The 27530-nt window shown below is 37.0% G+C and overlaps 1 protein-coding gene across 4 annotated transcripts in view; it reads left to right on the top strand.

The window, feature by feature from the left end:
• The first annotated feature begins 312 nt into the window (after positions 1-312).
• The window catches only part of ITGB1 (integrin subunit beta 1), a 39389-nt gene continuing 12171 nt past the window's right edge, over positions 313-27530 (top strand). Inside the window, exons 1-11 of one of the 4 annotated variants that reach the window (XM_045820150.1) lie at positions 313-476; positions 9263-9329; positions 13122-13207; positions 17813-18035; positions 19796-19966; positions 20727-20965; positions 23615-23770; positions 25362-25457; positions 25758-25847; positions 26614-26754; positions 26909-27108. In XM_045820150.1, the coding sequence (XP_045676106.1) occupies positions 9263-9329; positions 13122-13207; positions 17813-18035; positions 19796-19966; positions 20727-20965; positions 23615-23770; positions 25362-25457; positions 25758-25847; positions 26614-26754; positions 26909-27108 (1469 nt within the window). In that variant the 5' untranslated portion in view covers positions 313-476. Of the gene's footprint in view, positions 477-667; positions 689-7196; positions 7251-9262; positions 9330-13121; positions 13208-17812; positions 18036-19795; positions 19967-20726; positions 20966-23614; positions 23771-25361; positions 25458-25757; positions 25848-26613; positions 26755-26908; positions 27109-27530 lie in introns of those variants that run through there. The other 3 variants (XM_045820153.1, XM_045820151.1, XM_045820152.1) reach the window with 3 other exon arrangements.

Raw genomic sequence — 27530 nt, 5'->3', positions numbered from 1 at the left:
AGAGGGCAGTAAGGCTGTCCGGAGCTTCGGTGCACATCCAATACCTCTGCCCCTAGAGAAGAGGAAACTGAGGCACCGCGCTGGTCTCCGCAGAGTCCCAGCCCCACCCCAGAGCCCGGGCCGCTCCCGACCAGGCCAGCTCCTTTGTCCTGGCCTCCGGCTTCCCGCCCATTCTCCTCCCGCCCCAGCCTGCCAGAGGCGCGGCTGACTCTGCCTGGGAGGAATGCGTTTCCGGACGCAGTAGGCAGCCGCAGTGGCCGGAGGAGCGGGCGGAGCGTGCGGAGGAGGTAGGGCCTCGGGGGTCGATTCTTACTGCGAGGCGGTGCTGGGTTGGCGAGTCCCGGCCTTCCGCCCCTGAGAAGGCGGAGCCGCCGCCCGCCGCGCCCGAGACAGAGAGGTCGCGGGAGAGTCCGAGCTGGAACGGCGGAGCTGTAGGCCTGAGCTTACCGCGCGAAGTGGGACGGTGTCCAGAGAAGGTAGGGGCTTGGGGGGAGGGGGACCGGCTGCCTCGGGCTCCGGTGCGCCGCAGCTTCGCAGGGACCTTAGTGCGGGGCTGAGGTTCGAGTGATTGCGCGGGCGAGAGCGGAAGTGCGGGCTGCCAGCGTCCTCCGGGAGGAGCCTCCCCGCCGCCCCCGCCTAGTCGGCGCCTGCTGTGAGAGGGGCAGAACTCGCTCTGCCGCGGCTGGAGGTGATGGGAAGATTGCCGGCCTGGGCGCTGTTACTTCGGGGTTTGGGGGTTGCTAGTGAAGTACCCGGGCTCCAGCGAACCAGGGTCTCCGGGCCGAGCCCGTTCTTCTGGCCCACTGGGCGTGGGCAAGTGAGGAATAGAGTGGAGGCCGCTTCGGTTGCTGGGACTCTGCCGCGTCTTAGCTCTCGTGTGCGGCCGCCAGCTCTTCCTTAGCTTAACGTTGAGCTCGGTGATTAACTTCCCCAATATGGGAATTGTTCCTCCAAAGTGCCGAGTTGTGACACCCCTCCGCTTTGAACTGGGAGGTGTGGGCCGGATCCGACTGCGTTGGGCGCCGGGAGAGTGCACAGCGTGGGCGCACGGCTTTCAGTGTCCAGATATGTGTGCGAAAGCCTCTTTGCAGCTACGGGTGCTATCGCGGCCAGTGGCCAGCGCTGGGCGCCCCTCTAGGTCTCCTGGAGATATAATGCCCGACATGGCCCGGATCCCCTTCACTACGTGTGCCTTCTTAGGTTTCATAGTGTACAACCGGCGTTTTAAAACAGTATCATTTAATGCGTAAGCAGTTATTGTTGTATGAAATTTTTGTCTTTAAGCCCAAACTTAGTACTACTAGTTGGTGTGGTGACTGGTTAAATGACACTCCTTTGGCTGTTGTTTCCTCATCTCTAAATGGGAAGAAGAATACCTACACTAAAAGTAGCAATTATTATAATGATATAGTAAACACATACAACACGTCTTAGCTCTGTGCACCTTGTATGTAGTGTGTTATTTAATCCCGGGGCCTGTCTAATGAGGTAGGCGCTGTTTATCCCGATTTTACAAATGAAGGAACTGAGGCACGGGGAGCATAAGTAATTTGTTTGTGGTCATCCAGCTAGTAAGCTGAGAAACCATGGGGTCTAGCTCCAGAGCCCATGTTTGAATCACAGGTTACCTTCAATAACTACAGTGTAGTTATGAAAATCAAATGTAAAATACTTGGAGTCGATGCTCGAAAGTTTACTCCTTTTTATTCCTTCTTGGTATATCAAAAAGATTTTTAAAACTCTTAGAATGTAATAGATAAAAATCACTGGTAAGTTTTCTTTGAGTCTGCATTCCACATATTTAGGTGCATAGAATTGCTGAGTTGTTTTTGACTGTTTTGATGACAGAGAAGTACATGCTAAGTGAATTTTGATTAGGCATCTTTCTTAAACCACATAACCATTATTATTGTTGTTGTTGTTATTATTTTGTACAATTGACCACTTTTAGGAATGATTAAGGAATTTTAGTAGGAAGTTACTTAGTCTGCATTTGTGGAATAGAGGGGACAAAACACATCTAAGAGTCCTACTATAATGTTCATTTTTTCAAATAATTTTGGTTCATCAATATTAAATGAGTGACTGAAGATGATGAATTGTTAAACAGAAAACATGAAACATCAGCATTTTGGTTACAGGTATTTGAGGAGAAAGCCATTTTCCTTATCCTAAAATTCAGTATAAAATGGAAGATGTTATTAGAATGCTAGTTGAAAAGATGGGATGTGGTTAATACTTCCGTAAATACAAAGCAATAAACTCTTAAGTCATATATGTTGTGTTCACAGACCTAAGGTTTTAAGTTTTAATGTTGATTTTTTAATGTTCTTTTAAATAAAAGAATATTAAGTTCTATATTAAGATTGTTTTTTATTCTCCCTCAGCTGTCTTCACATGAAAAATATGGAATCAACAATAATGAAAATCACAATTTTAATCAGTAGTTTTCAAGTACAATCAGTAATTTTAACAAGTTTTCTTCTCAACTTTTTGGTCACTAATTAAAATCTGCCCCAATTTGCCATCACTGAATGGATATGTAGATCTATATCAGTGTCAATAAATTCCTAACTGTAGGAGTGACTATGGGGATGGACATCTCATCACTGTATAAAATTAAAATTAATCAAAAGTTTAAACATGGCTGGTTTTCATGGAATGCTTGCCATTTAATATCTTTATTGTTTGGCTTCTCGCCAAATAAATTGTGGGTCACAGCATGGGGGAGTAGTATAATAATCTACCAGGAGAAAAGTTTTCTTTAATATTTAGTCTTAACTCCACTGCTAGAGTGATGAGATGAAACATCTAACTGCTAAAAATGTCAGCACTTTGAGATCTGAGAATTTAAATTTCTGAATGTGAAACAAGCTGAACTTATCTGAGAGGATTAACATGATGGACTGTTGGAAAATTAAAATGTGTCAGGGTATGGGTAAAATCCTATAGCATTGTTATGTGCAAATGTGTAAATATGTCTTGTATTAGTAGGTCAAGTCTGACTTTAGTTACGTATTGTGGAATTTTTGTTTGTCTTTGGTGGCGTTGTAGAGGTAGGAGATAAGGAGGATGTGTCGAAAGGGATAAAGGTAGGGAAGAGTACATTAGTCTAAAGGGTCCTGAAATACCAGTATCTATAGATGTAGAAAAGGGAAAAGAATATTACAGTATGTACCTCAGTTAAAGGAGGTGCAGTCCATAAAACCCAGAACATTAGCAACCTTAAAATATTTCAGTGAGTAAGTGAAAACAAAGGGATACCTCTTTTTCAGGAGCTGTGTACAAAAGGAGTCGCACTATACTTGGTAAATTTGTCATCTTTTTAAAGATGGCTAATTCTGAGACTTTTACATAGTTTAGTTTTATTAAGAAAACACAGTGTGGGTTTTTAGAAGTCAACTACCTTTAAAAGGTACTTTTTGTTTGTGGCGATAAGAGATAAGGTTAACTATATTTAGCAATATGACAAAGCATGGGTTTATCATCTCATCATGAATTATCTGTTTATGAGTAAAATGAAACTGCTTCTAATAACCATACACACATTTATTTATTTCTTACTGTAGAACCGATGCCATTATACAGTTTCCAAAGTGTAGATCCCTGAGCCCCAGAGGTGTGTAAAATGACTCACTGGAATGTAGGAAGACAATTTTTGTTATGATTTATCATATCTTACTATATTGCTATAGACATGCATGTATTTTAATTAATAAGTTAATATGCATATATATTGGGTGTATATATGCTCAAAATTTTTTAAATAATAAAGGTGAGGGATCAAAAAGCTTCGGAGACCATTGGTATGTATAGGAGTTGATTTAGTTGGAGGTACAAGATCTACTGTATTTAGGAGAGAGATTTGATAAAACTTGGTGTCTGAGTTAAGAGAGGTGAGAAAAATCCAAGTGACACAGGTTTCTGGTTTGATGGTGCCATACACCAGGGTAGGCAATATGACCACAAGGGGGTGGTGCTGGTTGACTGAGGGAAGGGAAAATGATGAATGTATAGTGCTGAGGGTTTTTGTTTTTTTTTTTTCTTTAAAGGTGAGTGTGGGGCATACGTAGGTAGAGTTGTCTACAGTGCAGAATGGGTGCTCAAAAAAAAAAAAAAAAGAAAAAGATGTCTGGTTGGGATATGCAGATTTGGGAATTCTTAGTCTGTAAGTGATAGATGAAGCAATAGGCTGCAGATGAAAATACCAAAGAAGAGTGTAGAGTGAAAAAGCAAGGAGAACCTGGGAACACTGATCAGTCAAGGTCTGAGTAGATGCAAAGGAGTGTAAAGCATTTCCCTTTCCCAGTTTCTAATTCCTTTGTTTGACAGTATAGTGAGTGACTTGGGTATTTGTGGGTTTTGCCTTTGCTTTGTATGTATGAGGTAAAGACAGACTTAAGTAGTCTTTTGAGACAATTAGAGAAGCAGTTTGATGCAGTAAAGGTTTCTTGATTGGGAGGTGGGAAACCTGGCTTTCAATGCAACCTTCTAAGGCTTTTGCTTTCTGCTTCTACACCAGAAAGTACTGGTCTCCGCCCTTCCCTCATTCTGTGAGTTGAAGGGTGGCTGCTGCTTGGCCTGAACACTGCAGAGTGCAGCTCTTCTCTTCTCCAAGGAACAACCATGTTCGTGTATCGTTACCAGAGAGTGGGGAAAACCTGCCAATGCTGACCAGTCAAATCTATTACTGTTAGTCCTTTGTGAGGATGTAACTCTGTTGTACAGTATGTTTTAATCTATCTGTATATTGAATGCCAGTTACCTGAAAAATGCTGTGCTTGAGTGGGTGTAGAGGAAGAAATGGACATCCACCTTGCTGTTGAATATATTGTGGAGTTGGGACAGGTTGTATCCAATCTAGGGAAACAGCAAGTATCAAAGAATACTTTACACAATATACCATACAAGTATTATTCTCTAATAGACTTTGAGAAAACGATCAGCACTGAAGTAAGTGCTTTTGGAAGGCTTTGTAGAGGAGCTTGCAAAGGTATAAGCAAAGGTATGGATGGCAGGTGGGTCACATATTCAAAAGACAGCTTAGTTAAAAGGCAGAATCCAGTCTGATTTAGGAAATATTGTTTGACTATTTTTAACATTGAAGACCTGGATTCTTGCCCTCCAGCTCTAGTCTGGTGAGGTCCACAGACATAAACACAATTAGTTACAACAGAAATTTTATAATAGAATTAAAAACAACACTTTATTATGGAGCATCCATCACTAAAGGTTTGTCATTTACTGTGCTGGGCACTACAAAGAAGTTGTTTTGGGACCACAAAGAAAGGAGAAGTTAATTCTGCTTATTGTGGTTGATGAAGAGCCAATGAAGGCCAAAACAAGCAAACAAAGCCAGAGGTAGAAGAAAAATTAGTATTTAATTTTATTGTAGGGAATGTAGTTTCAATGGAATGATGAGGAAAGTATTTGCACAAAGTTGTTGAGAATGTACTAATTGAAGTGTGCATATCACATGTCAGTGTCTATGTTTATCCAATGCATGTGTAAATAATTTAGCTTTCATACTCTATGCAGTTAGGAATAGCAATTTATTACCTCTCTAATATTTTATGGTTTATGTATGATTTATTTCAAATTATGATTTTAGTGCTTCTTAAAAGGGGTGGTGGTGGGTCATCTATGATTGAAGGAGGAGGTTGTAGTTTGAGAAAGTGCATTTAATGTTATGTTGTATTAGGAAAACATAACAAAAAACACAATAGCATATGGCTTTGTGCTTATTAAAGAAGCATGGGGTTTAAAAGATTGAGAACCATTTGTTAAATAGTCACTGCGGTTCTTATGTTTAGAATCCTATGTATGACCAGTGAACGAGTTGGAAACTAAGAAAATTCAGTAATCAGGTAAACTGTGATACGTGTATCACTATACAGATATTTGTGGTTAAACGATTTTGCATTCATGGTCATATTTTACCCTTACAACAATTCTGAGGTAGATATTATTCCCAGCTTAGTGCTGAGTAAAATGAGAAAGTGATTTCTCCCTGTGTTTTGTTAGATTTTAAAACATTTGTTATACATTTAAATGGTAGCCAGTGCTGCTTGTTCTACTCCCCTGCAGAGCAGAGAGAGATGACAAACGATATAGTCAACACTTACTAAAGTTTTGATCAAGTAAGAATTTTGGAGGGATCTACCTAAAGGGTGGATAAAATTACAATTACACAATTTGGGAACATAACTTACAATTCCTCTTAACTGAAATTATGTGGAAGAAATCTTGCTTTCAAGTGCTCCCTGATCTCACTAATCAGGATGGATATTTATTTATTTATTTGTTTATTTAAATTTTTTTTTTTGCTAGCTCCATTCACAGGTATTTTTGTAGACATGACTCAGAGTAAAATTTTCCAACTGAAATGATTACTAACCTTTTCTTTTCCCCTCAAGGAAAAGGCAGCATTTATAGACATAGCAAGTGTGAAGAAGGAATAGCTCACTAGACTGGTTTGAAGAGTATCAATTGCTTGGAAGTGTCACTTTTGAGTGGAAAGAGGAGCTAGGAAGAATTAACCTTCAGACAACTTTTCATGCTCATTTGGGATCAGCCTTTAATAAAATGGCTCATAGCTTTGTTTCAAGTGTTTATTTTTCTACTTGTATTTCTGCAGTCTGTCGTTCCTGCAGTCTTAGAGTTTATATTGTGCCCCCTCGCCAATTTTTTTGAAATGTAATGTTTTTTGGATTTTTTCTTAGATAAGATTCCTTTTGCTGGGACTGGTTGCAGTTATTCTAGTGGTGTGTTTATTAGGTCACCATCGATAGTATCGAAATGTATCTAATTGTTTTCTCAACCTTAAAAGGTGTCTCAAGGTAGTCTAGAAGTCCTTGAAATAGCCTGAGATGTCTCCCTATGAAATGCATGTAAGTCCATATATGGCCTCTGTGCAGAAACGGCCCTTGAGCTCCCTTAGTCACAGTCTTAATGTTCCAGGTCCTTTTCGTCACAGCTCTGGAATTGATAACATTATTTGGGTGTCTTAGGATTATGGTCTGCATGGATTTATTACACATTACACCTTTTAGATCGGCCTTAAAAGGTGAACTGTTCAGCCTCTCACACGTCCATGACAACTTTTTTGATCTTTTCAGATGCAATCAGTGATATATAAAAAACTGTAAGCTCCTGGCATAACAGAACTTGGCTGGTCTGAGCACAGTTGCTCAGTGGTTGACTCTGCACATTGTTGTTATCGCTTTTCTCTGGAAGCCACCAGAGAAAAGGTGAGCACAGCCTTTCACACAGAGGAAATGAAGTATCCAGGTGCTCTGATACACTGGAAGCATTGTCTGGGAGCTGTGGGAATAGCATCTTCGAATGGAAGCTTTGAAGAGGGAGGTTTTTAAAAGACATACTTTAGCTAAATGAAGGATATTTACCAAGTGAATAATTCCACACAATTACCCTGCTATGATTGTTTTTAAAACCCATTGTCTGCTTATAATTCTTTGTGATCTGCAGATCTTCGTGGTTACTTTGTGTACTGTTATTTGCATACCTGTCATCTTCATGTGTACCTTGCATCCAAAATTACTCTACAAACGTTTTGATGTTACTTCATTTTATTATTGTTACAGCTCTAATAGGTTCATTAAGTTGATGTAGTTAGCCTTTCCTTATTTTTGAATAAATGATGTTTGTACTTGTACCTATTATAAATAATGGCAGTGGTGGGCAAATGTAGGTTTACAGTTGTGAGAACGTGAAACAGAGTTTACTCATGTATTATTATTTATTGATAATTTTATTATCTTCCATATGAACAATTGTAAACCTACTTTTGCCCACTCCTGAGTTCTGTACTAAATGTGTATGGGAGTGTGTATTTATCTTTTATATTTTTAATTATTTCCTCAGGATGAATTCCCCATAGCTAGATTACTAAGTCAGAAAGTAGAAACATTTTTTTAATGGTTTTGATATAGGTTAAATTATTTCCCCCCAAATTATACTAATTTACAGAGCCATATCTAGTTTTTCTCCACCTGCTGCAGTAAGTTTTTCTAGGTTAAAAAAATTTTTTTTGGCCCCTGGCTGGCGTAGCTCAGTGGATTGAGCGTGGGCTGCGAACCAAGTATCACAGGTTCAATTCCCAGTCAGGGTACATGCCTAGGCTGCAGGCCATGGCCCCCAGCAACCACACATTGATGTTTCTCTCTCTCTCTCTCTCTCTCTCTCCCTCTCTCCCTCTCCCCCCTCCCCTCTCTGAAAATAAATAAATAAAATCTTTAAAAAAAATTTTTTTGGTTGCTAATTTACTTATGTTGCTTTAATTTATATTTACTTGATAACTAGTAAAGCTCTCCTTTTTTGTTTCTATGTTTGTTTTCATTTTTTGGGAGGGGCAGATATTTATGCATAATATTCCACTGGCTGCTAGCCCAAGAGTAGTAAGTAGTTAAGGGGTAGGGTCAGGGACCTGTGGCTGTAGCCACCTTTGACCAACTCTGGAATGTTACAGAGTAATGTAGTGAAAACTTTGACAGAAGATAGTTGTGTATATCTTATGGTTTGGGGTATTCTACTTAATATAAAGAATATTACTTAATTTTTCTTTAAAGATTCTGAAAGACACTGAATCCTTTTTTAGAGCTTCCTATGTTCCCCACCCCCCTTTGGGTCTAGTTTGTAGATCTAGAAATTGTAGGAAATTAAACTGAATATGTTACTAATTCCATGCATAAGAGTTGATTTTCTTTAAAAAGATCAAAATTCTAAAAGATCATACTCACAAATTGAGTCAGGACCTTGTACAGGATATTGGTCTCAGGCTGAGGAAAAATAAACACTTGAAAAACTGTAAGGAAGGGGATAGCGTGGTCAGGATTTTGACAAGTTCACTCGAACATTCTGTACTGATGCAACGTGTTGGTCCCCCAGCAGCCAAAGGAGATAACAGATTTCATGGAACAAAGATTGTTACTAGCTTTTATGGTGTTAGGGAATACTTGACACTGTTATTCTTTTTTAAAGCATTGTAAATTAAATGTTAAAATACATTTGAGTTGGAAAGCCAAGAACAGGTTCTGGAGATCTGGTATGAAAGTTAGTTAATGTTGGTGAAAGATGTACCTGAGGAGAAAAGGCAGATGATAGGGGTGTAGAAAGGTTGAAGAAAAAGTGGTTTGAGGGGTACTGTGCTTGTAAAATCAACAGAAGATAAGGTGGGTGGGAATGTTTTAAGTATTTTGTTTTTATTTTTTTTTAATACAGTGTTATGCATTTCATGTTTCAGATGAATTTACAACTGATTTTCTGGATTGAACTGATCAGTTCAATTTGCTACGTGTTTGGCCAAGCAGGTAAGAAGAAAATATCCTGTTTGTCTTTTCATTTCATTTTCTTGTACTGTTTTTTGACCAGTTCTATTCCAGGAAAACCTACACCCGACCATGCTGATCCATCTGAAGTCCCTGCAAGTATCTCACTCAGAGTAAAGGGCAAGGTCCTTACAGTGGCCTGCAGGGCTCTTCCACAGTCACCTGGCCTCTGCCACCCAGAATAATGGTAGGAGGCTGGCCAGTGAAATGCTAAAATGATAGGATAAAGTACTACACAGAAAGAGCTTTCGAGAATGTAATAGAGTGAGCATTAAGAAAGCAAAGGCATATAATATATTTAGAAGAAAAGAAACTAAAAACTATACAGTTGTGGATTATGAATTATCCATTACAGTCTAAAAGAATGAAACCAGAAACAATTGACTTTCTAGAACGGGGGTGTCAAACTCATTTTCACAAGGGGCCACATTAAGCCTCACAATTGCCTTCAAAGGGCTGAATGTAATTTCAACTCCTTAACAGTTAAGGGGTAGTTACATTTATACAGTCCTAAAATTATTTCGGCCCTTTGAAGGCAACTACGAGGCTGATGTGGCCCCTGGTGAAAATGAGTTTCACGCCCTTGTTCTAGAAGATGTTCCTGCTCTTGCACAAAGTCGTATAAAGTATTTACATTGTTATAAGAGGAATGAAAAATCAAGCCAAAATATATTTAATCCTCTTATAAAACATCGTGCATCCACATCCGAAGTAATGGAATATCCAGTTCTATTCTCCAAATCTTAAAAAATAAACTGCATAGAACAATTACTTGATCTCAGGATAAGAAGGACTTACAATACAGAAAAATGAAGACAGAAACTATGAAGAAAATATTGATAAATTTCAACTGCATAAAACCAACAACATAAAAACCCCAAATACTTATATGTCAAAGTGTTACAGAACACAACAAGGGGGGCCTGAGGCGATATACTATTATTGAAAGAAGGCCCCGGGTCCGTTATGTCCGCCGCCAGAGGAAAGACGTCTCTCAATGCCAGAGATTCGTGAAAAGGAAAGGAAATGTTTATTTAATGCTATACAAACTTCAAGTAGTGACCTAATGTCTATCAAAAATCCCAAAGTCCCTTAAAACACCCACAAACACAGTCACAGTCCTTCCTTCCATCCCTTCCTCCCTTTGCCCAGTCCAGAGTACCATATCTCAGGAAAGGAAAATGAAGTCCATGGCTCAGACAGTCCTCTGGTTCTTAGTTAGTCCTCCATCTCGACTGGGAGACCTCCCTGGGTACCCGGCACCCTCGGCTGAGTCGCCGGGATCTCTGCTAAAACCAGGTGGTGGTTCTCCCTTCTAAAGCTGCGGGGGTCCCCACTCTGTCCAGGCCTCGTGGTTCTCCCTCTCAGGGCTGCGGGAAGGGGAGAGTCCCCACTCTGCCAAAGCCGCGTGGTTCTCTCTCCTAAAGCAGCACGGTTCTCCCCCTCAGGACTGTGCATGGCTCTCCTTCTCAAAGCAGCATGGTTCTCTCTCCTAATGGCCGCCAAGTCTGGGTTTTAAATCCCTGTGGCCAATCTTCCTCTGCAGCCTCATTTCCGACTCGTCCCACACTCGGCTTCACTTGCCAGAATTCATATCCTTCCAGCTTTACTGGGCTGCCATCATGAGTCTGGGCAGGTATGGCCCATGTCCTGGAGCCAATCTTCTCCGAGCTCCCATGCAGGCACTGTAGCTTGGGGGATCTGCCCCCAGTTATGTCTTGGTGGGGAAGTTACTTCCATTCCCCTGGCTCAGAGATGATCACAGCTATTTAACATACCTAAGCGAACAGCCAAAGGCTATAGATATGTTAAATGACCACGGCAGAGCTTAGCTGCAAGGCTGTTGCTATGCAAAACAGCTCTCAATGGCCCTGCTCCATTTGTCCCTTCCCCCAACCCACACCCTGGGTGGGGGGGTTTGGAGACATCTTAAAATCTCCTGGACACCTTAAGTTCTGGACCCCATTTCAAATGCCCATTTGGGGTCCCCCCTCTTGGCTGCACTCTGTAACAAAAGCACCATCAACGATAAGAAACTAACGGTTTAATTTCATTATCATGTGTAGAGACCCAGTAAAAACAGATGAGCATAATAGAAAAATTTGCAAAAGACAAAACAGAAAATTTATAAAAGATATGATCAGTAAAAATGTGAAAAAAACGAAATCTTAAATAACTTACAATTGAGTTGATATTCTAATTTATACTTGTTAAATGAGTGAAAAAAATTTATATTAAAAAATTACTTAGCACTCTTGAAAGTGTGATGAAATGCTAAATAGGGTACAGTAGAAGGAAATACACAATTATTAAAAGCCATATTTTTGAAGAATTTATAATGAAACACTTAGGGTAAAGTACAAGAAGTAGCAGCACAATTTACAATAGCCAAGTGTTGGAAGCAACCTAAATGGTCCATCAGTAAATGAGTGGATCAAAAACTGTGGTACATTTACACAATGGAATTCTATGCAGCAAAAAGATAGAAGGAGCTTTCGCAACAGCGCAGACAGAACTGGAGAACATTATGCTAAGTAAAATAAGCTAGGGGTTGAAAGACAAATACCATATGATCTCTCCTATAAGCGCAATCTAATCAATAAAATAAGCAAAATATAAACAAAGACATTAAAATAAAGAACAAACTGATGGTATAACTGGGAGGGGGATAAATAGGGGAAAGGTCATCAAGGAACATGTAAAGAGGACACGTGGACAAAGACAAGGAGATAGGATTGAGGGTGGGAGGTGGGGGAGGTTATGGGAGAAAATGGAGACAACTGTACTTGAAAAACAATTAAAAAGTCACTATAATTAATAAATAAAAATAAATGACAGGAAGGAAGACTTCTCTGGGACCTAACTTATTCTGAATCTTTAGGAAGTAATTTTTGGAAACATCAGTTGTCTCATTCACTATTCCCTTAAAATTGTATCTCTTTGTTTAATTATTGTGGATTTTTAAAAATCATTTGTGGTAGAAAATGATTTTAAAGTGATAATTTATGTTTTAAAAAAGTAGTATACAAAATGTATACCCCCAATTTCATTTAAATAATGTCTGTATATTTTTGCTTCCTTGCTAATATTTTGATCTGTGTAAAAAAGGACTTAAATACATAAATTGTTAATAGTAGTTATTTCTTATGGGCAGATTACAGGTGGTTTTTAGTTTTTTATGTTTTTATATATTCGTCAACTTTTCTATAATGAGCATAATCAGAAAAAACATGATGGACACAGTCCATATCGGTGCTTTCCACATTAGATGCATGCTGATGCTTAGGTATATTCCAATAAGACATACTTTGAACACAGAGTCTAAAAAAATCATGGGGTTATGGATTGGTTGAATATGGACTTTTATTTAACATAAAACTGAAGGGAAAATTGCTCAAGATGCTTATAGGCTATGGTTGTGGTAGTATGAGTTACATGAAAAGAAATAATACTTTGCCCAGTTGTAAAACTGACAGAAAACTGACAATTATGACCATCCATCATGATGGATCCTGAAATTATGCCTTTGATGAAAAGGATAAATGTGTATATAGATTAATGGTACCTGGTCTTCGCTGTAGTAAAAAAGAAAGTATAGCTCTCTGTCAGGGGGATCTATAGCCACCTCTCTTAAGGCCCTTTTGTGAGGCAGGTTTGATTGTAGTATTCACATTTATTATTCATAATATTGCATTTTCATCGTGATCCTGATTTTCTATTATTTTCTGTTTCGAAATGTTGAGTAAAGTGGTCTGATCTTTTCTCTCCTGACAGATGAAAATAGATGTCTAAAAGCAAATGCCAAATCGTGTGGAGAGTGTATACAAGCAGGGCCGAATTGTGGATGGTGTACAAATTCAGTAAGTAAGATTGCGTAGGTCCTTTCCATTTACTCTGTAGTCATTTAGTGTTACATAAAACTGAATCCTGGGGAAGAGTTAGAAATGAATTTCCACTTAAATCATTATTTATTGCATAAGTGTCATCGCTGTTACAGTATTGTGTCATGGTCTGGAGTTGTGCTGTTGAATAGTAGCCTCGGCACATGTGGCTTGAGCAACTGCAAGTGTGGGTGGTCCAAATGGAGACTTGCTGTAAGCCTGAGATAAATACCAAAGCTCAAAGGCTTAATGATTTAAAAAATTATTAATAATTTGAAATGCTAATATTATATGTTACTAAAATTAATTTTATGTTTTTTTAAATGTAATTACTAGACAAATAAAAAATATATACCCACACACAAATATATACATACATAGCTCACCTTTGTGAAATATTTCTATTTTACAGGTTTCCACTAAACTCTGGCCATTTAATTTCCACTGTCTTAAATTTTCCCCTTCTTTGATGGGAGACATACAAATTAACCTTCCTAATTATATTTGAGTTAAACTAATAGGAAATTTATTTGCATCCTAATAAAAACGCATTGAAGCTAGGGTTTAAATTTTATTTACTTTTGTTGTCTCTATACTTTGCTTAATATGGTACCTTCCACAAAGGTTACTGAATGTTGAATGAATGAACGAGTTAGAACAGGAGGTGAAGGAAAGTCATTTTGAAGATACATAATTTATCCACAGTGTGAATAATACCAGAAAGTTAAAAGCTTTTTATTTGTTTTTACTCAGGCATTTGGCATCCCCCTCCCAACACACACACATTTAAAGTACCTGTTTGACATAACTGGTTAAATATGGTTTGATCATATGAAAGACAAAATGAGAGGTTTTTCTATTGTTATTTTAAAATTTTTGTGGTAATTTCTGTTCTCCTAAAAGTGGTATTCTGAATTTGTATGGAACCATAAAAGGCCCTATATAGCAACAGTGATCCTGAGAAAGAAGAACAAAGTTGGAGGAATCATGCTACCTAATATCAAATTATACTATAGGGCCATAGTATTCAAAATAGCATGGTACCAACATAAAAACAGACACATTGATCAAAGAAACAGAATAGAGAGCCCAGAAATTAACCCACACTTTCATAGCCAATTAATATTCAACAGAGGAAGCAAGCATATAAATGGGCTAAAGATAGTTTATTTGATAAATGGTTTTTGGAAAATTGGACAGATGTAAGCAGAAAAATGAAACTAGACCATCTTCTTGTACCACACAGAGGAATAAATTCAAAATGGATTAAAGACTTAAATATTAAACCCAAAACCATAAAAACCGTAAAATAAAACACAGGCAGTAAAATCTTAGACATTTCTGGTAGCAGTATCTTATGTGATATATCTCTCCAGACAAGGGAAACAAAAGAAAGAATAAACAAATGGGACTCTGTTAAACTAAAATGTTTTGACATAGTAAAGGAAGTCATTAATAAAAAAACAAACCACTGGTACATCTGATAAGGGGTTAATATCCAAAATTTATAAAGTCCTTGTAAAACCCAGCACCAAAAAAACAAAATGGGCAAAGGACACTTCTCTAAGGAGGACATACAGAGGGCTAATAGACATATGTAAAGATGCTCAATATCACCAATCATCAGAGAAATGCAAATTAAAATCATCATGAGATGCCATCTCATACCTGTGAGAATAGCTATCATCAATAAATCAACAAGCAATAAATGCTGGTGAGGATGTAAAGCAAGGGGAATCCTAGTACACTGTTGGGACTGATGCAGCCACTGTGCAATGTGCAGTATGGAGATACCTAAAAAAGTTAAAACTGCCTTTTGACTCAGCAATCCCACTTCTGGGAAAATATCCAAAGAAACCCAAAACACTAATTCAAAAGAGCATAAGCATGCCTATGTTCATTGCAGTGTTATTTACAATCACCAAGATATGGAAGCAGCCCAAGTATCCATCAGCAGATGAGTGGATAAAACAACTATGGGACATTTACACAATGGAATACTACTCGGCCATAAAAAAGAAGAAAATTTTACTCTGCAACAGTGTAGATGGACCTAGAGAACATTGTACTAAGTGAAATAAGCCAGTCAGAGAAAGACAAATACCATATGAGTTCACTCATGTGGAATCTAATGAACAAACTGAACTTACAAGCAAAATGGGGACAGACTCATAGAGAGATGACAGCTAGTGGGGGCAGAGGTTAGGGAGTGGAGGGATTGAGCAAAAAGGAAAAAGAACTCATGGACGTGGACAACAGTTTGTAATATGTGGGATGAAGAGGGTATATGAGCAATAAATGGTAATGGAAAAATTACAATAAAGATTAAATAAAAAAATAAAAATGTTATTCTGGAATTAAATTGGAGACAACTATCTAAATAGCTTAGCCTTTTGATCTTTGTGGCATAATTCCTAAATTATTAAAGGTTAATTTTGAATATGAGGTTTGTCCAAAAAAAGTCCAGCCATTGTTAATACCAGAACAGTTTGCGCAACATTGTTTTAACCTGGCAGTCAAGAGGGGTGGTGGCCTGGAATGCACAAATATGAACAGTGATGACTTCACTGTACTAGTCAGTGGGGATGGTAGATGCCATTGAGTGAGCATTTGTACTGTGTGGCCATCACATTCAAAATGACTGAGTAGAACAACAGATCTTTGTCAAATTTTGTGTTAAGGTTGAACATTACTGCATGGAAACTATTGGGATGATTTAGAAGGCTGCAGCTGTGGACAACTAGCAGTTGTCAGCTTCATCACTGCAATGTGCCTGCTCATGCATCATGTCTCATGCCGAGTTTCTTGGCAAAACATCAAATTACCCAGGTGACTCAGACACCCCATAGCCTTAATTTGGCACCCTGTAACTTCTGGCTATTCCTAAAATTAAAATCACCTTTGAGAGGAAAGAGATTTTTTTTTAGACCTTCGATGAAGATCAAGAAAATATGGGGCAGCTGCAGTGACTAGGAGGACTCTGTGAGGTCCCAAGGTGCCTACTTTGAAGGGGACTGAGGTGTCATTGCCCTGTGTACAATGTTTCTTGTATCTTGTGTCTTTTTCAATATATGTCTCTTTTTTGTATTATTTGGCTAGATACCTTCTGGACAGACCTCATATTCAGTGAAATTTTACTTGCATGTTTTGATTTTAAAGTTTCTTGGATTGGCTAATACTTGGAAAGAAATAATGTTCTGGGTAGTTTGTTTTTGTGCTTTAGTATTTTAGGTTTGGTAATATATAAAGGCAATGCAGCTTTGAACCATCTGGTCCATGGTGTTTCTTTCCAGTTGTTTCTCTAATGACAGAAATTTAGGGTTATGTTTCCCTTTAAAAATAACTGATCAGAACCACTGTGATGATTTAAGTATTCTCACTTACTGTATACAGCACCATAAAATTCGTAGATAATGAAATACCATATAAAAGTGAACATGAATGACCCCAAGTGAAAGGCATTCCCTCATTTTCTCAATGTTGAGGTTAAAAAATTTTGGCCAACTAAATATAAAATTTTTAGGGATATATGTCAAATGTCTTATAATAATTCAGTTATATATATACATTTTAGAATGATATACATGTATATAATACATATATATTTGTGTGTGTGTATATATATATATATATATAGTCATTTTTTTTGCTCCCAGTCACATTTAATGAAAAACTTTTATTCAAAATCTTTATATATATCTTAAAAGCAGTATTTTTGTTTTTAATAAGGTATTTCTTTGGTCATCTGATAAAAATCTTAAATTCCGATCTAAGTTGTTTGAAGTGTAACCCATTTTGAAATCATGTCCCTACTGGAAATTTTACCCTAAGCCACAAGTACTACATACCATTTTTATTTTTTAAATTTACTACATACCTTTTTTATTTTTTAAATTCACCCTATGGAAATATATTCATTATCCTTGTAATGTAATCACGTACTGTATTGTTTTTAAAATAAATTTTAAAAGTCTTGTTTACAGTAATAGCCAATAGTTGAAATTTTTTTCAAACCCCCAGGAATACTAAATTTGTGCTAAATTTCTTGATCTTTCTAAAAGTAACATCATTAATTGAGATGCTTTTAGGATAATATCTTTTCTGTAAACATGAGTTGTACAAGATATTGTGATTGAGAATGCTACATAATATGAGGCTTTTAAGGATTTTTCTAAGGGAAATTTTAGGGAAAAATATCGATAATTGAGTGTGTTATACATCATTAGTGGCTGTTAACCATGCTGAATAAGTGATTTCACTGAAGAAATTTCTTTGATTAGATACTCTGAATTTGAAGGTAGGGCAGTTAAAATGTATATACTTAGATTAGTCCTAAGTATTATTAAAATAATAAATTAGTAGTAATGTATTAGTAAGAAAGGTATTACTTTCAAGAAAATCTTTTATTTATATATAAGAGCACTTATTATGTTTTGGATGAAGGAAACATTTTGTTTAAAAACCAGAAATTAAGTACATTAGATGTGTCACTTGACTTTTGCAATTTAATTGTATATTTACAATTAGGTAAAAGATGTGACCATTATGCTTTTTATTTACACCTATATTTTATATGTTGTTTAGACATTTTTACAAGAAGGAATGCCTACTTCTGCACGATGTGATGATTTAGAAGCCTTAAAAAAGAAGGGTTGTCATCCAGATGACATAGAAAATCCAAGAGGTTCCAAACATATAAAGAAAAATAAAAATGTGACCAACCGTAGCAAAGGAACAGTAGAGAAGCTCCAGCCAGAAGATATCACACAGATCCAACCACAGCAATTGGTTTTGCAATTACGATCAGGTACAGAGATCTTATTCTGTGAATACCTTTGTTTCTGCTTGAGCTTTCTGACAGCTTTATGCAAGTCTCACCAGTTTCTGCGAGGATTTATTTCAGTCATGCACTGGCTCTCAAGTAAAAATGTGGAATACATTAAATCTTAGACATTTTTTTCAGATTTGTAAGACATATGTACTTGAAATAAAAATATTGCCTAATGTTCAAGGTAAAGTCTGTTAAAGATTAAGAATATATTATATTTAATGGGTTTTAAAAATAAGTGTCCATCCTCTGGCATAATTACATAATATACAGACATATTTTAACTTATATTTCCCCTTGTATTTGTTTGGTATTGTGAAAATATTAAGGTTTTTGCAAGAATCTGTGGCAATCTCATAGCTAAAAAACACCAAAAAAGAAAACAAACCGTCTTCCTGCTCCTTCCATTTTCCATCCCTTTTCTCTCAAGAGTGTGGTGCACATTCTTTGTGTGTGACTTCCACTCCCATTCACTCTTCACCCTAGTGCAGGCTTCTGCTTAACACCTGTCCTGGCAAACCTCTGCCATCACCTGATCCACTGAGCCTAGTGGATCATTGTGGGAGATCCCTTTTTTGTGTGTGACTTTCTGTACCAAGTCATGCCTTTGAGCCTTTTGATAAGCTGTTTCTCTTGGCTTCTGTGGTATCAGATCCTAGTTTTTCTTCTGATCACTTTGACATTGCTGTCTAACCTTTTTAGTGTCTTTTTTTTTCTTTCTCTTTCTCTTTGCAGTCCACTTAATTGTTGACTTTCCTCTCGTGGCTTTAAAACCATTTGTATATTGTCACACAGAGTTTTCTCTTTTAACCTTCACATCCATTTAGTGACCTGCCTACTAGAAATCTATATAGAAATAATCTACAAGAATTTAATGATTTTTCACCCAAACCTTCTATTTCTCATATATTTCCTAAGTGAATTACACCTAACACCTCTTACACGTCTCTCCTCTTCTTTCTCATTGTTTCTATTCAGATCTTCATTGTTCTCTTAGATTTTTGCTATAGTTTCTTAACATGTCTCTTTGTCTCTATAAGTCATTTTTAAAACTTTTTACCAGGTTTTGTAAAGTAAAAACCAGAATTTGTTATTTGCATGTAGTAGGATCCTATTAAACAGAGAACATAGGCTACTTCTAATCAATAAAAAATATTTTCCAGGGGAAAGAAGAGAAACAGAGAACAGTCTTGACTTAGAACTTTAAAAAGTCAGTGTAGCCTATAAAAAGCCCTCCTCACACACCCTAGTCTCATTTATGTTGTACCATCTATTTGTTTTTCCTGTGTGTTAGTTCTAAGTCAACCATTTTTGACTGTTTTATCCACTGTGGATGTTGTCTTTTTCATCTTGCATCCCCAGTGCCTGGCATTTTGCGTATTTGTGAATGAAATTGAATACATGCCCACTGCATTACTTAAGGAATTCCTATAGGTTTTGTAAAAATTACCCATATTTTGTTGTATATAATGTACACTTTTTTGCCAAAAAAGATTTTTGAGGGAAAAATAAGGATGTGCATTATACATGGTATAACGGTCACATAACATGGGTATGATAATCCCATGTAGAGTGCGTATAAAAATGTGGGTGTGCATCATTCACGGCAGAGTACTGTAGAGCAAAAATACATTTCATTTTAAGGTGTTTACCTGGTAAATACAATTTATTTGTTTTATTTTTTCATTGCTTTTTATTGCTGACAAGCGAATTTCATTTTCTAATATCTGTTTAATTAGGGGAGCCACAGACATTTGCATTAAAGTTCAAGAGAGCTGAAGACTATCCCATTGATCTCTACTACTTAATGGACCTCTCCTACTCTATGAAAGATGACTTGGAGAATGTAAAAAGTCTTGGAACGGATCTGATGAATGAAATGAAGAGGATTACTTCAGACTTCAGGATAGGTTGGAATATTGAGAAAATTAATAATTTTCATTTGTATAAATCTTGGCAGTTTTATTCTTCACCATATACTTGTGAGATAAAGAGGTCAGGTTAGCTTTTTCTTTCAAAGAGGACTGATAAGTCTTGTCACATATCTAATAATCTTTCTGTGTCCTTGTTTCTCTGTTGTGTGTGCTACCATGTTACTTGATACAGATTACTATTGTCCCTTGTATCCACGGGGGATTAGTTCCAGACCCTCTGCAGATACCAAAATCCACAGATGCTCAAGTCCCTTATGTAGAATGATATTTGCATTTAGGCAACAGCAGGGTCTGCCTACACATCACTTTATTCATGTGGATTCATCATAGTCCTTGGTGCATGGTAAATTCAAATTTTGATTTTTGGAACGTTCTGAGATTTTTTAAAAGTACTTTTGATGCATTTTGTTGAATCTGAGGATGCAAAACCCATGGATGTGGAGGGCTTGATAGTCTACCAAATAGATAATGAAATCCTTGTGTTCATAGGATTTTATAAACATGTTGAGTATTCAGATTCTATTTTATTAGTAATTAATATGACTGCATTGGTCATTATAGCCCAATCCTACTTCAGACCTGTATTTTTCATGTTTTAATGATCTCCTTTCCAGACCTTATTGTTTCTCATTAAGGGATAAGGTTGACTCACATGTGGTAAGATTCTTGATTTGTTTTTAATGCAAGTTTATTCATTCATCCATCCACCTGTCTCTGTGCCCTTTTTCCTGCACAGGGTTTGGCTCATTTGTGGAGAAGACTGTGATGCCATATATTAGTACAACACCTGCCAAGCTCAGGAACCCTTGCACAGGTGATCAGAACTGTACCAGCCCATTTAGCTACAAAAATGTGCTCAGTCTTACTGATAAAGGTGAAGTATTTAATGAACTTGTTGGTAAACAACGCATATCTGGAAATTTGGATTCTCCAGAAGGTGGCTTTGATGCAATCATGCAAGTTGCAGTTTGTGGGGTGAGTACATTCATTTTCTACAAAGGAATATTATTTGTATGAATTTTACGTGTGATTCTACTCTCTGTTAGTAGAAAAAAATTACCTTTGTTACCATATTGTACTCAGTTGCCCGAGAGTTACAGAATTTAGTCCCTTAAATTCCCTCCAACTACAAGTGCTTTAAAAAGCATATGTAATCATTTTGTCTCTATTTGAACCAGGCACTTAGTTCATTTATACAGGGTTTTAAAAATCCAGAATGCTTACTATTTGAAACAGTGGGACACTTCACCAGTACTTTAGCTGTTGTTTAAGGCTTTTAGAGAGGCCTAGATGTCCTGATGTGTTGGCTTTGTGTGGAGGTGGAACTGAGGTCATCTTAGGTATTGCAGGAACATTAACAGTGCCCAGATAGAGAGTGGCTTCAGATGGCATTTCCTTTGGTCACTTTTCTTCTGCTCATCATCTTTAAGTATGCTTTTCCCTGTGTTTTGGTAATTCAGGAAGAAAGAACTTTTTAAAGTCCTAATTTATAAGCTGAGAACATGTACTTTAAGAAGACATACAATATTTGTAATTGTAATTTTAAGATTTCCAGTAGTAGCAAGCTCATGTCCACTGGACTAGTGGTTAGAGTTTTATGATCCACTTACCAGCTGTAGATTTTGGGATGACCTTGTAATGCTGTAGCTGAAACTAGGAAACATTGTGAGATAAAGTTTGTCTTTTTTAATTATAGTTTACATTCAGTATTGTTCTGTATTAGTTTCAGGTGTACAACATAGTGACAGTCATGCACTTTACAGAGTGGTCCCCTGATATTTCAGGTATCCACATGGCTCTACACAGTTATTATGACATTATTAATTATATTCCCTGTGCTGTAATTTACATCTCTGTGACTATTCTGTAACTAATCATTTGTACATCTTAATCCTTTCACCTTTTCCCCCATTTCCTCAATTCCCCTCTCGCAATTACCAGTGTGCTCTCTGTATCTCTGAGTCTGTTTTTATTTTGATGGTTTGTATATTTTGTTCATTAGATTCCACATGTAAGTGAAATCATATGGCACTTGCCCTTTCTCTGTCTGACTTATTTCACTTAGCATAATACCTTCTGGGTCCATTCATACTGTTGCAAATGGTCAGATTTCATTCTTTTTAATGGCCAACTAAGTATTTCATTGTATGTGTGTACCACAGCTTTTTTTCCACTTGTCTATTTATGGGCACTTGGGTAAAGTTTAAGTACCTGCTACTATATCATTTTCCTTCTTTTTTTCGTTGTAGTACCCCTATTTCTTAAAAATTCCTCCTTGATTTCAGATGTTTTGAAATGGTTACTTTTCAGCCAATTTTTGCTAAGGTGCTAACTGATATCCAAGATAATAATATTGTATAACACTTTAGTAGTTAAGAGAACAGTCTTTATACTATTAGAATGTGGTTTTAAATTTTCCTATCACCACTGATCTTAGGCAATTCACTTTGCCATTCTAGAGGGCTGTTTCCTTCTCCTTAGGAAGTGATAATAATAGCTATATGTCATGGGGCTATTATGAAGTTTAAATTTAGTAATCCTTATAAAGTGCCACTAAGCACTAAGCAGATATTTAACTACTATATTTTTGCTACTTTTAACTTCTCTCTGGGTAGTTTCAATTTGAGGATAGTCTGCTTTTAAAGAGGAAGAAAGATTAATATTCTAGGTAGTGCCTCCCGACACCCTTTTTCTTTCCAGCCATTCGTTTGTGATCCTGTTAGTGGTCACTGTCAGGAGAGCATTCTGGGCTGCCTGTAACTGTGCCTCTACCTGTGGGATTGAAACAGTCTATAGCACCCATGGCCACTGCTGTCTTTCTGCCTGTTGGGCTGATTGAAATTAACTGTTCACCTACTTCTCTAGATCCACTGAGTTGCTAGCATTAATAACTTTAATTTCTGCTTCAAGAAATTTACAGTCTTGTGAGGATATAAACAGATGTATTGAGTAAATCTAGACAAATATAATTACAAAATTACCAAGAGAGAAGAGGTTTTTATTGCTATATTAAATTCTTTGTTGAATAAGGTAGAGAATAAAATAAATGAAAAAATAAGCATTACTAATGTGTTAGAATGGTGGAATTAAGCAGGGCAAGTCTTTGGAGAAGATCATTTGTTCTGTAATTAAAGAAGAAGGGCCTACTATGGAGGGTTGATAAGGGAATTCTTGCTGTAGAAGACAGCCAGAGCAAGGATGGAAGGGGACAGACAGCAGCAGGACAGTAAAGTAAAGGAAGGGGCTGCGACATTTTTATTTAATGCAAAGTTCCTACTGTGTGCTGGGCACTGTGTGAGCTGCTGCAGATATGAAGGTGAGCAGCACAAGATGTGGTCCCTGCCACACATGGAGTAAGTTAACTTACTTTCTATTGGGGAGACAGACATTGATTTTTAAAGATAAAGTTACTAAAAAGAAGCTAAGAGAAATGGACAGTCAGGCAAGATGCAGTTTACAGTGGGGTGGAGGAGCTTTATTCAGTGGGCTCTATGTGTTTATCAGCAAGAATAGAATTAGCATTGTGAAAAGAGAAGATACAAAATAAGGCTATAAAAGTATTGTGGTAGTCTATATGAATTATTGTGAGTAGTATTTTAAAATTATAATCCTTTTCTTTTTAAGTCATTGATTGGCTGGAGGAATGTTACACGGCTGCTGGTGTTTTCTACAGACGCTGGGTTTCACTTTGCTGGAGATGGGAAACTTGGTGGCATTGTTTTACCAAATGATGGTCGATGTCACCTGGAAAATAATGTATACACAATGAGCCATTATTATGTAAGTGCTTAATTCCTTACACATTGAATGGGTTTTTGTTGAATTTTAGTGTTTAATACTGAGTATTGTAGCTGACAGGCTTGTGGGTTTTTCAGGGTTTGAGGTTTTGTTATTTTGGTAAGTTCGGGTCCTGACCTAATGTGCAGGAAAGCTAGTATTGCTGTTTCTAAAGATGTGGCTTTGTGCTTGCTTCCTTCCACTTAGACAAAGGGACTCAGTAGGATAAAAGGAGCTGCTTAGACAGTTGTTCCATGCCTTGACCATAGCTGCCTCTCTTTTCACTTGCATGAATCATTTGTTAGCAAGTTTGATATTCTTTCTAAACAAGTAATTTGTGTAGTTGTACAAATAAGCACCCTTTTTGTACTAAAAATAAAGACTGGCAAATTATTTAGGTTCTGGAAGAAACTTAAACCTTGGTGAATCCTGGTCTTTTTCTTAAGTGATAGGTAATACAACCTTTAATTACTGCCAATACTTTAATTTCATCGTTCTGACATTTAATATACAAAGAGAACCTTCCTTTATAAAACCTTTTTACTATGGAAATTTTGTATACGTATAAAGTGAGAAGAGGATTAGAAACCCACAGGTAATACCACCCATTTCAGCAATTATTTGTGTTATTTCAGTCAGCCTTGTGTAAGTAATCCACTTATATATGCAAATTATTATGATTTTCTTAAAAAACTGCAAAAGATATTGATTGGATGTAGTTACATGACGTGGACACCGGCCTGCAGTGTCCGAAGCATTATGGATGAGACAAAATAAATTCACATGGACGACTGAATCCTATGGAGGAAAAGGGATGGCATAACTTCTCTCTCAAGGGGAAAGCACCCTACCCTTGCCTTGAGAAGTTTTTATTGGATTCAATTTGCATAGGAATACAAGGTTAATTATTATCAGGCAGTAAGGATCAAACAATAGGTAACATACAAAGAACTGTGAGGGCCTATTTTTAGTCAGAGTCAGATAGTTAAATGGCCAGAAAACTTTGAGGAGTAAACTCACTTCCTGCTTGGACCCCTATCATTTAATTGAGAACATTCTAAACAAAGCAGGTTTCACAGGATTTTACATATTCTTTCTTAGGCCTGATCACCTGGGGAACCCACCCTTTCCAGCACAGGCTACACCCATCACCAGCATTGTTTCAGGCTTAAGGCATTGTTTCAGGCTTAAGTCAGGCAGGGGAAGTAAGGCAACCAAGAGATTAGGAGACTTCTTGCAGACAGAATGAGGACTCAGGCTATGTCAAAGCCAAGGGGCAAGGGTCCATCACCCCTTTTCTGTAGCCCCCAGGTCCTTCCCTGGGGGCTCCCATGATCATGCCTATCTTAGGTCGTCCCTCCCTTGAGGAATCTTACCCATCATTGGCTAACCAATCAAGCATTGGGTGCCAGGCAGGATGAAGTAAAAGTAGCAGAGGCAGCACCCCTGTCAGGGAGATAAGCTTTGTCTCCTCAGTGGCTTATGGTCCAAAGGTCTCTCACTCAGCCTTAGCCATGGGGGGTTACAGCTCCTGAAACCAGGCAGGGAAGTTCCCAACAATTACATACTAAAATTTTATTACTTATTTTTTTAGGATTATCCTTCTATTGCTCACCTTGTCCAGAAACTAAGTGAAAATAACATTCAGACAATTTTTGCAGTTACTGAAGAATTTCAGCCTGTTTACAAGGTAACTATATATGTACAAGATACAAAGAACAAAATTTCTAGACCCCTTTTCTTTAGTCATTAGAAGCAAAATCATATATCTCAGTTTAAGTGCGGAAAAATATCAGGCAGACTGGATTTTACAAAAGTATTTTATATTTTTAATACATATTATAAAACTAGGTGTTTTTTTCAGTTCTGACTTTTTAAATTATTTAGAAAATGTATAGGGGACTGGTATTTAAAAATAAGTAGTAGGTACTCAGGTGCTTATGGTCGAATGAATGTATTAGTATTTTATGTGTTTATCTTTTAATTGCAGGAACTGAAAAATTTGATCCCTAAGTCAGCAGTAGGAACATTATCTGCAAATTCTAGCAATGTAATTCAGTTGATCATTGATGCATACAATGTGAGTACACTTTAAATAAGATCTATTTGGACAATACCCTGTTGTGAATACTCTGCTCAAAGAAAGTAAAACTCCCTTCATGACACATTTCAGGGGTTCCCAAAATGTTTTAGGATGACCCTAATCCAAAAAAAGAGATTTTTAAAATTTTCAATATTCCGGTTGTTCCATGTCTATCCCATAGTTGTTTCCCATTGTAACAGCATAAATTCCCATCCTACAGAGATACCTTTTATGCTGCAGCTTTTTATATTTGTCCTAAGCAGTCTGAGATTCTTAAAAGCACTGGTTGGAACCTTTTTACTTGTTTTTGTTTTTGTTTTTGTTTTTATTTTTGCCAGGGCTGACATAGTTTCTTAGCCAATTGGTCCCAGGTCAAGCTGAGGTCATAGGGCCATATTGCCAATGGGGTAAGATGATATGGGTTCCTAGTTCTTAGGACTCTTCAAAATTAATATCAAGCTTCAATGCCATATGATTATCATTATTTTAACTCAGTAATTAAAACAATACTCTTTTCAATCATGTACATTATTTTGAAGAATTGATCTTGAATTTATGGGGGTGACACTGGTTGATTCTAATTAATTAGTGTCTGCTTATCTAGGTTCTGTGTTTTCTAGGCACTCAGGATTTGGTTTCAATTATTTTATTTAAATGATATTGTTCTCTTAACAATTTATTGTACTCATTGGTTTTATACATTCAACTTATTTTTAGTAGCATTTTTTTTGCCTTTCCTGTGTATAATTAGTCTTTGCTTTAGTCCCTTTCCTCAGAAGTAATTTTAGAAAACAGCAAATTGCCAGAAGGAGTAACAATAAATTATAAATCTTACTGCAAGAATGGGGTGAATGGAACAGGGGAAAATGGAAGAAAATGCTCTAATATTTCCATTGGAGATGAGGTAGGTTATATAAACATTTTCTGAAGAAAAAAATTGTTTATATAAGTAGTCTAGTTTGTAATGTGAGAATAAAAGAAATGAGTAGCTTTTTGAAATATTTTTAGTAGATTTAAATTGTTCAGTTCACTTAAAATTTAATCTTTTTTTCTTTAAGGTTCAATTTGAAATTAGCATAACTTCAAATAAATGTCCAAATAAGAATTCTGAAACCATTAAAATTAAGCCTCTGGGCTTCACTGAAGAAGTTGAGATTATTCTTCAGTTCATCTGTGAGTGTGAGTGCCAAAGTGAAGGCATCCCTGGCAGTCCAAAGTGTCACGAAGGGAATGGAACGTTTGAGTGTGGTGCGTGCAGGTATGCTGGAGGTTGTTGGAGAAGGACACAGGGAAGCGTTGATAGGTTTGAAAAGTTATAAGGCAGGCTATGTTTGGGACATCCAGTGAAAAATCTCTATATGGAACAAATGTATTGTTCCAACCAGTATGATCTAGTGTGTGATATTTACAGAAAGTCCTTCCTTGCCTTTTTTTCTTAAGACTGCTCTTTAAGTAAAGCTTTTATTTTCATTTAAGATGTGTATTTAACAAACTATCAAGGTAGCATTTGGGTTTTTTTCTCTCATATAATAGCAATCTGAATTTTCTAGAGCTAAGTATGCTTATAGTAATATGTTTATTAAAGCTTTCTTGGAAAAATATATCAAACTTATAATGGTGATTTTATCTGGGAAATGAAATTAGGAAGCAATAAAGGATGTTCACTGTATATTACATATA

The sequence above is a fragment of the Phyllostomus hastatus genome, unplaced genomic scaffold (genome assembly GCF_019186645.2).
Source record: "Phyllostomus hastatus isolate PE091 unplaced genomic scaffold, TTU_PhHast_1.1 phas_scaffold_39, whole genome shotgun sequence".
NCBI lineage: Eukaryota > Metazoa > Chordata > Mammalia > Chiroptera > Phyllostomidae > Phyllostomus > Phyllostomus hastatus.
Note: the sequence above shows the minus strand (reverse complement) of the source record. Positions and strands in the feature narration are given on the sequence as shown.